At 32.8% G+C, this 14,807-nt stretch overlaps 3 protein-coding genes and 1 non-coding gene across 4 annotated transcripts; 1 reads left to right on the forward strand and 3 right to left on the reverse strand.

Moving 5' to 3' along the window:
* Positions 1-688: 688 nt before the first annotated feature.
* On the reverse strand, positions 689-1,750 carry Tsp_05917 (putative transmembrane sodium-solute transporter). The gene is made up of 2 exons (XM_003380144.1): positions 1,695-1,750; positions 689-1,361 (listed from the first exon to the last, which is right to left on the reverse strand). The coding sequence occupies exons 1-2, from the start codon at positions 1,748-1,750 to the stop codon at positions 689-691; spliced, it is 729 nt and encodes a 242-aa protein (XP_003380192.1).
* A 1,392-nt stretch (positions 1,751-3,142) lies between these two features.
* On the reverse strand, positions 3,143-5,107 carry Tsp_05916 (autophagy-related protein 3). The gene is made up of 8 exons (XM_003380145.1): positions 4,986-5,107; positions 4,878-4,919; positions 4,546-4,666; positions 4,378-4,485; positions 4,052-4,224; positions 3,762-3,899; positions 3,503-3,699; positions 3,143-3,452 (listed from the first exon to the last, which is right to left on the reverse strand). Exons 1-8 carry the CDS (start codon positions 5,055-5,057, stop codon positions 3,368-3,370), a joined length of 936 nt encoding a protein of 311 aa, XP_003380193.1. The 5' UTR covers positions 5,058-5,107; the 3' UTR covers positions 3,143-3,367.
* Positions 5,108-6,202: 1,095 nt separating this feature from the next.
* Tsp_05915 (putative translation initiation factor eIF-2B subunit epsilon) lies at positions 6,203-13,349 on the forward strand. The gene is made up of 14 exons (XM_003380146.1): positions 6,203-6,286; positions 6,334-6,458; positions 6,613-6,774; positions 6,869-7,046; positions 7,105-7,239; positions 8,002-8,089; positions 8,155-8,342; positions 8,453-8,508; positions 8,567-8,690; positions 8,892-9,038; positions 9,317-9,700; positions 9,847-10,761; positions 10,936-11,002; positions 11,827-13,349. The coding sequence occupies exons 1-14, from the start codon at positions 6,203-6,205 to the stop codon at positions 13,347-13,349; spliced, it is 4,176 nt and encodes a 1,391-aa protein (XP_003380194.1).
* A 773-nt stretch (positions 13,350-14,122) lies between these two features.
* Tsp_05914 lies at positions 14,123-14,394 on the reverse strand. Its single transcript has one exon.
* Positions 14,395-14,807: the final 413 nt, after the last annotated feature.

The following is a 14,807-nucleotide window of genomic DNA, read 5'->3' on the forward strand; positions in this document are numbered from 1 at the left end:
CCGGAAACTTTGCTTTTTTATAAATATCATTCTTACATTTAGCATTCTGGTAAGTACACAGGTATTAGATTCGCAATACTTTTCTGGCATATGACAATAAAGTTAGGCAAAACGCATCTACATCATAAATTACTTACCAGAATAAAAGAAATATGAAAGTATTTTTTAAAGTTATAATCTTTAATATCACTTCGGTACTAATTCATAATTCAATACTTACAACGGTTAACTTGTTTACTTTTTTTAAAACATCATGGATGACGAGTAACTTTCGGTAATTACTGCATATCTTGACAATCCCATTCCTACATTCCTACGGTAGAAATGGAATATTTCGTCAATTATTTGTGTGATTTTTCAATAAAAATCAACTCTCAATACAAATCTGTTTGCAAACCTCTTCTGCGAAATCTTGCTTACAAATATTCCCATTTTATTCGAGCAGATTCTTCGAAAAGTTTTCTTATATCCATTTGTTTCACCCTATTAATTAATATTAGATTCTGAAAATTAAATTTATTGACGAAATTGTCAAATATATTACATATAATATTTAAAAATATGAAAAATTCTTGATGAAATTGACGAATCCATGAATTTTTAATCATTATATAAAAATAAATACAATTCGAACAATAACAAAATTACAGTATTTACAGCAATAGTAATAATAAAGTGCAAATGACATTTAAAAGGTTTTAAGGGATTTCGCCTTAAGAGGTTTGGTTTTATACAACAGCTGCTGTGCAACCAGCGTGCTCATAAAATAGTAAAGCCGACACTGCTTATACGACTTGAGTAAAATTCTGATGAACCAAACTTCCATGCAAACAAAGAGGAGCATAATAGCGAGGAAAATGGAAGCACCGATGCGAATTGCCTTCTTCAGCCAAAGGGTGTCAACTTCTGTATGAAATGGTGTCGTGACATCCATGCATTGTTGTGGATGAACGAAAGCTAAATAGATGATGAAAAACGCGAACACGGTGCACATGAGAGTTGTGGCGATTTTCACAACAAGCTGAGGAAGCAAGAGTAAATAATGTCGTCTGCATATCGCATATGTGGCAATGGCTGAACTCGCATAAGAAACCCAGCATACCGGAACAGTGAATGTCAGCCAGCTAGCCGTCAAAGCGTTGTTGGTAACATTTGCATAAAACAAAATACCCCTAACGACTACTGCTGACCAGAAAATAGCGTCGACGATGCTTGTCACCACTACTGCCGTTTTGATTCGCAGTCGACCGCAGAAAAACCTTTCATTATGAATTAGGAAATCAAACTGATTATCCGACGTGGTTGTTAGCTGATTCTGGTCATATTTTGTCAACCAACGTGAATTGCACGTATTGTGATTTCTGAAATATTTCATATTTTTCCAAAGCTATTTCTCGCGACAACTACGTCTGAACAACTCCGAACAATTTTAATCTGAGCAGTTTACGCTGAGTTTCTCTTAATACAGGATAGAATATATTCCTTGGGGAAAATTTCAGTTGCTCTTCTGAACATTCATTCACAAATCAATCATGTAATTGAAGGAAAATTTCATTTTGAACTGCCTCTGAGGTATCAAATTTCTATCACTTAATCTTCATTTCAGTTAATCGTGGCAGCTAATCTGCACTATAAAATTTATTTATTTAAACAGACTGTAACGTATGTTTTGCAGCGGCTGAACAGTGTTCTACAGTGTTTCCTGTGCGCTGTTTCCATTGCCTATTGAAGAAAAAAGTGCACAAGCCATCTGCAGCATTCAAAAGGATAGTTTTAAATTGTCAAATCGGAAGATATTTTCATAAATAAAACCTACAAAAATATTTTAGAACCCCCAATTAAATTCAATTATAACAACTGCTGACTTGGAATCAAAACATGCGTTAGACAACAGATTATACAAACGATAAAATAAACAGTGAATTTCATTTGAATTTTCAATTTTATGATTCATGATCTAGATGCATCAACTGATGAAACTAAATTTTAGTTTATCACATATATTATTCAACATAGAAACGTCAACAAAATAAATAACACATAAAAAGCATGGATGCAGCAGAAGAAAATGATTACTTTTCAAATTAAAAAAACATTACAATCAATTACTGTATAAATTAAAATAATAAAGTTATCATCTTACGGTATTCTCAACCTAGCAAGTATTTATAAAACCTGCTGGTAAAACAATTTACTCACTACTTATTAATTTCTTGTAATAAAACTGAAATACAGTGCTGACTAATGCTCCGTGAAATAAAATAAAATTTTATTTTTGCTAATTACAGTAATTCTTTAGCAGTTTCACTGTGCAACGCTGAACTTCAAAATTGACCTCAACCTATCCCCAACAGTGTAGCTGACACAGAACTGTCATCACTTCGACTTGTTTTTAAAGGTAAAACGGTTGCTTTGTCTGCGCAGCATCGAATCTGCAATGAATATTTGTTTGTAGAAAAGGAGAACACAGAAAACATATCATTTTCTAATCAATAAACTTCAGCTCAGCAGAACTTCTGAAACTTAATTGAACTGCTCACTGTTACAAACAATAAAGGTAGCAATTTCTGAAGTATGAAAACCTGCTTCCATTAAATTCAAACAACAACAGAATTCAAACATCACTACTGCTACTGTAATTGTTGTGTTTTGAAAACAAGAAAAGATGCGTTTCAGAATATTCATCTTATTCACGCTGACTATTATATATACGATTACACCTTCAGAAGGGCGTACACGTTGCGTCAAAGCAATCGGTAAGCTGATTTGTAAAGCAAATGCTACGCACGCAGTCGACGTGGAAATCGAATTATTCGACGATGACGGTAACCAGTTATATGTTTTAAAGAAAATTTGATAATTACCAATCATGCAAAACGTATTGTATGCCTTAGGATTTTTGAATCCTGACGATCAAATGGGATGGACTACCTCCAATGACGACGGTACTTTCCATGTGGAAGGATGTGGTTACGACTTTTTGTCTGATCCGGACCCTTATCTAAAAATTTGGCATGCATGTGGTGGTGGATCACATCGCTATTATCGAACGCCGATACAAATGATTTTTCAGCCTGAAGTAAACGATTTTGGAGAAATAGTACTCGATCAAGAATAGAAAAAGAAAACAAACTGAATAATCTTTGCTATATTACATTGCTTTTCTTTGCAATACTGAAATATGTACACTGATTTTTTCGTAAGCAATCAAAATTAATTCAAATCACTAACAAGTTAATAAATAAAAATAGCACAGTTTGCAAAATGAATAAATAAATTTGAAACAACACTTTTTGAGCATTGTATTTCTCTTTGTAAGCAACGAATGTTAAAACGAATGAATGTAAGGCAAACGTACAGCAGCTTTCTATGAAAGGGAAATTTTTTTCGAAAAATCGTATTCGATAGTCGGAATTACAGACTGAACAAATTTAAGAAAAACAATCATATACCTGAAAAGAAAAAATCAACAAATAGAAATATTGAACATACAAAAACATACTGATGCACCATCAAACGACCTCCATCTTCTTCAAATCGTTCAATCAAACGCTTCATCATTTCAGCATGACGACAAGGGTGAATTGAAGCCATCGGTGGGCTCGGTATGTGAGGATGCGTTTCTACAGTAATTGTCTTTTTTAAGTGATCTTGTGAAAAATCTTCATACATTTCTTTTACAGTCAGTAGGGTCTTATTCTAAGAACAAAAAGTACCTTTCAAGGCGTCAAAATTAAGAAACGTTTATTTAAAAAATTCACCTCGTCATATCCAAATAACCACATTCGTGGAACTTGGTAATATTTATCATAGGTAATGCTTAAATCATACGTTCTAGTACGCCGTATATTGTCTTCAACACTGTTCATACATTTTGGCCTTACGGTAACTAATGTGTGCTAAAATTAATATAATCGGTGATTTCTTAAAATAAAAGAATAACACAATATATGTATTTATTCAGATTATGAAAATCATACATGCTTTGTGTAATATTTTATCTGTTAAATTTTAATCAGAAAATGCATTGCAGTAACAATAAAGTGCATACTGGATCTTCTTCTTCCAATCCATTTGTAAAAAAATCGTCCATACTAGCAGCTGGCGTATTATCATCATCATCTTCTTCTTCTTCAACTTCTCTTTGCTCCATGTCATTCTTGAACGCTTCAGTGCCTTTAAATTCCATGCTGCATGGTTGGTTTGCTTCACTGTCTGCTTCAGCTAAAGAAAATAAGTAAATTAAAAAAACATCAAATAAACAATAAGCAAATGACACTGCAAATGACATATATACATATGTATATGTATATATATATATAATGCAAAACCATTCATTATTCATTTTTCTTCGGTTGATAAACATAAAGAACTCACGACTATAATAATGTGTGTCTACCCATCCTTCATCACTTTCACTTTCTTCAATAATTTTCTCTTGTCCTTGCAAATATTCAATGTCTTTGCAACGCCGGTAGCAAGGAACTTAAAAAAATAAAAAAAGCCACACATAAATATATAATACAAACCGACGTTTTAGCTTACCATTTTTTGTAACTAAAAACTGTTTGTCCTTTGGCAAGTAAGCTTTCACAGAAGCACTGTCGCCAGTCATCCATTGCCACGTTGGACACAAAAAAACCAAATGATCGCCTGCTTCAACAAACTAAATATGGAAATAAAATAAATATATTTAAATCAAAATTTTCATTTTATTCATTTTTACTAAAAACAATATAACTAACAATTCTCCAAACTAATTAAAGCTAGAAGTAATAATAGGCAGAACTGCATGCAACAAACATAATTGCATTATTCAAAAAATTATCTTCTTCAAATTGCATTTGATGCAAAAAAATAAGAACAAAATAAAATACTTCATCAGGTGTAATGACGCCCGATTCTCTGAATTTTGATTCCTAAACAAAAAAGCATTATAAAGCGATAAAACAAGTATGGAAAAAATTAACAATATGACAGTAAACCTTGAGAAGAGGAGTAAAATATGTTGCTACACCAAGTGCAGAGCTTTTAAAAGTATTGACGAAGGTATCCATTTGCAAAACAAAGAATAGCAAAAGTCAGTGTAAATTATGCAGCAATCTGTGAACAGCAAACAGTATACAACTAGAAATTCAAGTATGATAAAATTGCTTCAATTGTGGAAATTAATTGCATGATGTATTTTTTATAAAATAAATTTAAAATTATTAATTGAAACTTCAGAATAAAACATAAAAAATTTTTTTTCAATTTTCAGACGGACATGAACCTAAAAACTTCAGTATCACAGTTGCGCAATTTGAAAAAATGCAAGAGCATTTCAACAACAAGCCAATAGCATTAAACTTGTTTTACATTCTTCTTTATCTGTTTACAGTATTCCCATATCAAATATTCTTGAAAAGGATGCCAAAGATTTTATATATTTTGTTGTTTGAAAACTTTTTACTGTACATAAAAAATTACATTTAAAATTGAAAATACAATTTTTTTACAGTTATTTTCCCATATTTTGACCTTTTTCTATTGTTATTAATGTGGTTATTGTCAATCAATTTCATTTTAGAATTTTGTTAGTTATAAATTAATTTAAAAATAATGTCTTTGATTCAAATATGTTATATAAATATGAAATTAACGTTAAGGTAAGAAAAATGTTATAAGATATTCACTTCCACCATTTTTTATGCTTGCCTAAAAATTCAGTAATAACTACTTTTACCGGAGAGCATAAAAAATATATTTGAAGGCATAGTTCAGGGCTAATTTCAACTTACATTACATCACAATGAAATGACTATAATAATAAATTTTATCAACATTCAGTTTTTGCAGTATATTAAAACTGAATTTTGATGTAAAACATGAATTAATTTAGTATTACTGTAACACTTGTCACGTTTGTTGTTTCTTATAATTTTTTATTAAGGCTTTGTGTATAGTTGTTTTTGTTAAAACTTTATAATAATTATGATGTGTATATATTGCTTTATTATAATATCATAATAATCATGATATTTTGATGTTAGATATAAACGCATTTTTTACCAGCTGCTGAAATTAATATTCACTTTTTAATAGATGATAATGCATTAATTGTGTATTTCATAGAGAAATCAGTTATTTTGAGTAAAATGTTGAAACTGGTGTGTGCTGGAATGTTTTTATTATAATATGAAATTTGTTTAGCAGAAATACAATGGAGAAGAAAGAACCACCATTGTCAGCTGTACTTCTTGCTGAACCGTTCAATCCAGTGCTGTCGTTTTTTGAAAAGCCTTCTGTAAATATTATACTGTGAAAATATGCGTTAATTTGTTGCTTTTTTAGTATCTAATCCCTCTTGTCAACGTTCCACTGATTGACTATGCCTTGGAGTTTTTGAAGACTTTGAACTTGTCGCATCTTTTTGTAGTTACTTGCGACAGTAGCACCACTGTAAAAGAACACGTTCAGTATGTATTTTTTAATTGTTTTGTAATTCATTTCTATTTAATGTTTTTTATTCATATATGAAATGGTTAGCATAGGCATTTGTCTGTTTTTATGAGTAAATTAATAATGATGAAAATTTCAGCGTTCAAAAAAATATTGAATTTTCCATTTCAGGCGCCGTTTGATTGGGCATGAATTTTTGGATAATTTAACTTTTGTTAAATGCGATGGTTGTTATTCAGTTGCTGACGTTTTTCGAGACATTGATCAAAGGGCATTGATAAAAAATGACTTTTTGTTTTTGCAATCTGGCTTTTTGTGCAATAGCAATCTGCAGTCAGTCATTGACGAACATCGGTTAAATTTTAATATTTTCTTTTTTTTGTAAATTGTTAGTCGGCATTAAAATTTACGTTGAAATGTATTTCAGTGCTCGAAGAAAAAAGAATAAATCTTGCATTATGACAATTTTGTGTCGGACATGTCCTAAGGAACATCCATGTAGATCACGCTGTGATGACTTGGTTGTCGAACTGGAAGAGTCAACACAACGTTTGTTGAATTTCCGACGTTTGGAAGGTGATGAATCTAGCTTAACATTGGCTTCGGTAAGCTTTTGTTTAAATGTAAATGTATTTTGTGATATTTCAAATAAATTGATTACAGAATGCATCGATGACTTTTGATCTTCTGGACTGTCGTGCATGCATTTGTACAGCTCAAGTACCACCTTTGTTTTCCGATAATTTTGACTTTCAGACTCTAGATGACCTTATGAGAGAAGTTTTGATAAATGAGGAGGTTTGAAATAAGGTTTCATAATCATTAAAAAAATAAAAATTTATGGTGTTTTAGATTTTGGGCCATACTGTGCACGTGGCAACAGTTGATGATTGTTACGCTGCTTCCGTACATGATTATCACAGTTATTTGAGCATTAGGCAATTGATTTCCATTTAAACAGATGGTGCAGCAGTTAAATTGATCATACTTTGATTTTAGTCAAAACATCATGGAACGTTGGAGTTATCCACTTACACCAGATTTGTTTTATTTTAATGTTGAACATTCAATAATTCCGAAACCTTGTTATCGTTGGAAGCAAAGAAATATTTACTCGCATTTGCAAGAAGCGCAAGTTGAAAAGTAAGTTTATAGGTGTATCTGAAATGATATTCTGTAACTTTGTTTTAAGAACTGTTAAACTGGGAAAGAATGTTACCATTGGAAGTGGATGCATCATTCGTGCAGGGACTGAGATCGTGAACAGTGTAATTGGCAATAATTGTGTAATAGGTGAATTAAAATATTTTGAATTGATTTTTGCAATATAAATTTAAAAAAATATGTTTTTAACAGAAAGTAACTGCCGAATTTCTAACTGCATTATTTGGGAAAATGTGTTTATTGGTGAATGTTGCGTAGTAAAGGAAACTATATTAGCGAATAAGTCTGTCTTGATGGACCATTGTCATGTAGGTCCTCGGGTGGTGATTGGTTCGAAAGTATAATATTTATCTTTTATTTGCCTATATGTATATTATGAATTTTTGTTTTTCACAGGTGACGGTTGCACATGGAACTACGTTAGCTGATGGTCGCGTTATATGCGGAAAAAAATTGGATGACGATATAGAATCAGTTCCAGCGTGTAAGATGAGTTTTTTTTGAATTTTTTATGGTTTTTTGTCTGGAATATTGCAATTTATTTTTCAGCACAATGCAAATATGACGACAGTTCTCCGGCTTTAGAATTGCGTGCAGGAAATCCTGGAGAAGAAAGCCGCAAAAGCTTTTGGCCTGCTTGGTTTCCATTGGTTGTCGTCAAAGCTGCCCCTTTAGCATTAGTCAATGAATTAGATGAAACTGATGCTGATTTCTCGATGGATCTGGAAAAAAATATGGTCGATAGAGATTATCGATGTAATTATTTTTTAATAATAAAAAGATAAGTGATTATTATCCTGTTTGGGTTTTAGTATTTTGCACTGAAGTTCAAGAAAGTTTAATGCAGGGTGCAGAAGAGAAAGTTCCAAGTGAAAATATGATTTTGGAAATTAATTCTTCAAAGTGAGAAAATGGAAATTTTATTGAAGATTAACTGAAATTATTGACATGCTTATTGCAGACATGCGTACAATGTAACTATGGAACAAGTCTATCAGGCGGTTGTTAATGGTTTATTTCAGTTGCCATTGGAGCAGGCAAACTGTCAGTTATCAGCTGTTGATTACTGGAAGGCACTAATGCCAGTATTTTTTGCATTCTTGTTTTTTCTTTAAATCATTTATACAGTTTGATTGGATTTCAGGTGATGCGTTATTTGGAACCAGTACTGAAAAATTATTTTAAAAATATTCAGTCTCAGCAAATTCTGCTCGATGTACTTTTGGTATGGCATACAGTTTATTATTATTATTGTTAAGTGTATTAAATTGTGAAAGCTATTTCAGAATTTAGCTGTTCAAAACGATTGCATTCAGTCAGCATTGGTTCGTATTGTTCATTCGCTGTTTGAAATGGATATTTTGGAAGAGGATCAAATTTTGAATTGGTACGAATCGATGCATAAAAATTCATTGGGTGCTGTTAAATTGAAGGTAAGAATTTTGCTTTTAATTAAAAAGAAAATTATTCCATGCAGTTGTATGTATTTTTTGTTCAGTTGGAACCTCTGGTGGAATGGTTACGTCAAGCAGAAGAAGAATCATCAGGAGAAAGTTAAATTTAAAAGTGAAAAGCAATTTTGAAATAATAAATTTATTGTTTAAAATTAAGTGCTTTTACTGTGATTGGCGGCGTAATTTAAAATTTTAAAAATTGTTTAAAGTGGTTATTTTAAAGGGCAGTTTAGTTTAAATTTAGTCAATTATTGAAGCGAAATACGAATTCTGTTCATTGTATCTTTTTCTGTTCTGCTGCGATGGCGGTGTCCAACAGTAAAGCGACGATTTCCGACTGGGTTGCGAATATTCTGAATATGGGGTCTGCTGCTTTGATGGAAAGAACTATATGTGAAGAGAAAGAACTGATCAAGCCTGATCCGCAGGGTTCGAAGAATTTTTCACTTTTGGAAAATCAGCCAAAGAACCGTTATCGAGATATTCCCTGCTTGGACCGCAGCAGGGTAATACTGCGTGGTTCTACGTCTGACTACATTCACGCAAATTGGGTTACGGTACCGGAAATGGGAATTCGTGTAATACTTACACAAGGTCCAAAAGAAAACACCCTCTCTGATTTTTGGGATATGGTTGCGCAAGTAAGTTTTTATTTTATTTTTAATTCATAAAATGAAGTAATTGTTTAAGATTGAAACATTTTGTTCGATTTGTAACTTTATTGTTGTTGAAGAAAAATATGTGAATAACTTCTATTGCTTATTGTTCATGTTATTTAATTTTTAAGGAGGATGCGATGCTTTTGACAAATTTGGTGAAGACGGAAGAAATAAGCACCGATAAATGCGTCAAATATTATCCTGAACTTCACAAATCCACCAAATGTGAAGGCGCTGATAATTACATCGTGATTTGTACCAGAGTAAGCAAAAAGCAGTTCTTCACTAAAATGAAGCTTGTGTTGTACTGCAAAAAGACGGAAGAACGCAGAAACCTGGTCCTGTTCACGTACAACGAATGGCCAGATCACGGTGTGCCAGCATGTGGTCAATTTGTGCAGTTTGTCCGGTACATCATAAAATGCATGAAGAAAATGAATAATGAGCAGCACATGCTTATTCACTGTTCAGCTGGCGTCGGTCGATCAGGAACTTTATTGGCTTCAATACGATTGTTGTTGCAGTTGGAAGCTGGAGAAAGGCCAAACGTATTTCAAGTGGTAAACTCAATAAGGCAAGAGAGAGCACGGGCTGTACAGGGGCTGAATCAATACAGGTTGCTGTATTGTGTTATTCTCTATTCTTGTATTTTGTTCAACCATGTTCCATCAGATAAAGTTGCTGATGTGAAAAATATAATCAGAAGTCTGCTGAAAAAGAAGCAGAAGGTTCATAGTGCTCATAAAAGAAAATCTGAACTTCGGATTGAGAACAACGCTCCCTTGGAATTATCTTGTACAGCTATGGAGAATAGTGCTGTGTTGAGCACTTCAAAAGTCGATGATTCAACTGCACATAGCTCGATTGCTATAGAAAAAGAAGCAGAAGCTGTAGTGAGAGCGCATTCATCCCTCGCATTAACGGCATGCCAGGATTTTGATGATAGTCCCACTTTGGAAAATGAAGCAAAACGCACAAGTTCGAAAGGCTTCCTTGACAGACCAAAAGAAATATTTGCAAAACATACAGTATCCCCAAAGCAGGTGAAATCTGCCGACAAAAAGAAACAAAGTGATAGAGTAATTTTTGTTTATTTTATCATTTGAATGAAAAAACATTTTCACTTCAGAAAAATGCAAATATAGCAATCTTGTCCTATTATATTTTGTTGCTTAATTTTCCGGTTTCAGGTGAATAATTGTTTTGTTGTATTTCAGGTGAATTCAGCTTCGAAGCCTCAGAAAAGTAATAAGAGTCGTAAAAGTAAAAAATCTAGTAATAAAAGTAAGAAAGGAAAGTCGAAGAAAAAACACACGAAACAATGATTAAACCTGCATTTCAAATTCTCTATCTGCAACTTTGTAACAAACTGCTCTCCCGGGCGCACTATGACGCTTCGTTTATTGTATATTTATAATTGAAAATTTGCAACTGTTTTTCTTTAGATAGATAAATTTTTATTTCAAGATTTTCTGCATTTTCAAATGGAAAATTGTATTTCAAATTTACTGAATATTTTTTATGGTGTTTTGTCCATATTTTTTAAACACTTTTCGTTGCAAAATGTGCGCAGTATATTTGATCAAATAAACACTGATAGCTTATCATTTTTACTGACTATATTTATGACAGCGATACAGTATGAGCATATATAAAAAGTTAATTGAAAACATTATTTAATTTTAGGAGTTAATTGAAATATATATGTATACTAAGTTAATTTAACCTAATGTAATTATTTTCCTTTGGAAAGATTGAATTTATTGAAATGTTTGAATATTATAATTATATTATTACTTTATAATCTTTTATTACAGTAATAGCAACAGCCTTGCAAAGTTTAAATTAAGAACGCTGTTTGGGATTGTTAATGTTGAATGTAATTTGTACAAGGTGTCGGTTTCATTTGTACCGGTGTTTTTCAAAAGTAAATTACATCGATCGACAGCCTAACAGCCTCACTGAGTTGGGTTATTTCAATGCATCTGTCGGACGATTGTTGGAGAAATCGCTGGGGTTGAATATCACACACTCATTCGATTGCGATTTGAAAGCGCTCGAGAAAAAATTATCCAAAATATCTGATTTGAATAATTTTCGAACTTTAGTACCTGAATTAATCCAGTGTGGAAATCAATTTCCATCGGAAGCGTGGTCTTTGTTCGGAGACAGGGTCGTTGGCTATATAGAAACAGCGATCGACCGAGTTGACAGTGATGAAGAACTTTCTCGATGGTTGTTACTAATTGCTTATTATTTATCCCCTTCTGATCAACGCTGGTCAACATGTTGTTCCCATCTGAGTGAGAACATCGAACGTATTAGCGACGATGCTTTTCTGTGCCTTGTCCACGCATTTATGCTTCGTAGAAGCATTCCGAATAGTATTTTTCCAATTTTAGATATGCAAATTCGACGTCGTCTGGGCAAATTTTCTTTCGATGATTTGGGATTGATATCGCTCGCTTATTTCAAATGCTGTCGACGATTCCAACACGGTCACGTTGGGCGCTACTTGGCTGTGCGTTTGGAAAGTCAGTTGACAGCCGTGAATGAACTGCAAAACGTGCCTGTAGCAGCTGTACTCAAACAGCTTCGCTACGTCCAACAAGGCGACTTGAGCAATTTGTTGCCAGGTATATTGAAACGATTCGCTGAACTGCCATCAAGTAGTTTAAAATTAATAACTTGGATTCATGCTGCTTATTTTGCCACAAAGTTGTGCTTGTTCGACGAGAATTTTACGAAATCACTTTTCGACAAAGTTCGTGCTAGCAAAGGGGAAATTCGTGCGAAAGATGCTTCGGTTTTACTTCATTATTTGGCTATTTTCGATCACAGTGCTGACGGTATGGATCAATTTTTGGTGAACATTTTTCAAACTGATCCAGATGTCATCAGAAGCGTGATCAAATTTCCAGAAACACTGACATCAGCTTTACGATCAGCGGTCATAAGAGGCTTGTATCCGGTGGAATTGATCGACAGTTGCTTTTCGTCAGAGTTCATCAGTCGCTTCACAAAACGTCACTATTTTCCATTTTTGGATTATTATTTTCTAGATTGTTCAATGGCAATCGAGAAATCAAATTCTGGACCAAGGCTGGATTTTAAATATCTGCCGAACATTTCCAAAAATAAAAGCAGCGACATGTACACAGGTATCGACAATGACAGTGTTTATAAAAAAATTCATTGTCACATCGCAAATGCAGTTGGAAAACGTTTGCGATGTTCCACTGCAGCGGTGCAGTTTTGTCGAATACTTCCGCATTCGTTTGCTCTCGATACTGTCATCAGATTTCGTGATGGAAATTTCGACATGACCAAGCTACAGTATGAGATCAAAGCTTACAACAAAGAAGAGTTGCTTGTGCCAGCTGATGAGATCCGGATTGTTTTGTTTGTAGAGCATAATAATCGTTGTCGTTTGCACACGCAAATTCCTCTTGGTCATGTTCAAGCCAGGAAACGGCAAGCGATTCAGCTTGGTTACAAAGTGATCGAGTTGAACGGCTATGAAATAGCTAGACGACCATTGAATGATGTCGAAACAACCCAGCTGGTCAATGTCATCCAACAGTTTTGTAACAGTAAAGTCAAATCATCTTCAATAGTACGTGCATTTTGAACATAATATCGTTTGATAATAAAAAATAAACTTTCCTTATTCTTTATAAGCAAGCACACTTATATTTTATACATTATTTAATGATCTTATTTTTAATTGTATTTTATTTACTAATCTGATGAAAATTGAAAGCTTTACCCATTCACATGAACTTGACCGTCGGAAAATCTTATGGTAGAAATTGACAACGGTACAATGAAATCGACTTCAGGATTGCACAGTCAGAACAAACTAGTTACTTCAAACTTGCATTTTTACTGAAATCTTTGTTCATTATTGAATTGATGTAAGCATATTTCTTTAATGCAATTTACTAATACTTTTTATCTTTTCTATTTCAACAAAAAACAAAATAGGCATTCTAATTTATTGCTTGTAAAATACAATTTGAATTCATCCGATACTACATATATACAAAATTCTAGTAGTTTATTGTTGAAATATGAATCGAGGCACTGTTCTCTTTTCGTAAGCATGTTTCTAAAAAAATAAAACATTAAATAATTACGAATAAAGATAAAACAATTAGTTAGTTATATTAAATGTATCAGCATTTATTATTCAACAAGACCATTCAGGCGAAAGATGGTAAACAATTCATCATAGACTACAGTAAACAAAAGCTAATGCAAACAAAATTATCTTACTAAATTATCTTCGCAAATTCTTCAGCAGGTCTTTGAGTCTAAAAAATAATCTATCTCAAAAAGTAATAATTGAACTTATTATAAGCTTCACAATAAAACATATTATAATCAGAAAGTAAGTGCTGCTTGGTTACAGAGTAGTCTGAATTGAGTTTTAGGAGAAGCCATCGCACTTAGCACTGCCAGTCGTGAAAAATTCTCAATTGCATCAACCCCGTCTCAGCCAAACTGGCGTCGTGGACATTTTGTAGAGTTATGCAATACTTTTTCTGGTTCCTTCACGTGCATTTACTACACTTCCCGTCTCGGGAATGAAGTGACTTTATCTCAGACCTTCCCAGGAGTGAAGAAGAGCGACAAGCGCTCTTTTGTGACTCCTTAAGCTTCCTTGTCCCCAAGCAGACAACGTCATAACATTCATCATCGATATCAGAATTGAAAACTATGTCACACTAAAAACACTGCTTACCTAATAAAAGCGACCGATCACCAGCATCGCAGTCACATAATGATGCCACATTTCACAACTGATGAATGACAGTATTCAATAAACTTGAATATCATTATCTTTCAAAGCATTAATGGACGCATAAGAAAGCACCCAAAAATAAAATTTTATAGTTAATAAAATAAAATTTTTATATTTTATAATATTGTTTGTTTTTTAACTATTACAATAAAGCTGATTATTTGTTACTATTTTACGTTTAATTGCTTATTTTCATTAAAAGGGAATGAATGTAAAGCGCTATCTTGAAAATAAAATTGCAAATATTTTTTTATAAATTTAAAATTGTTCTACTATGAAAAT

The sequence above is a fragment of the Trichinella spiralis genome (assembly GCF_000181795.1).
Source record: "Trichinella spiralis strain ISS 195 chromosome Unknown Scfld2, whole genome shotgun sequence".
Classification (NCBI taxonomy): Eukaryota; Metazoa; Nematoda; class Enoplea; order Trichinellida; family Trichinellidae; genus Trichinella; species Trichinella spiralis.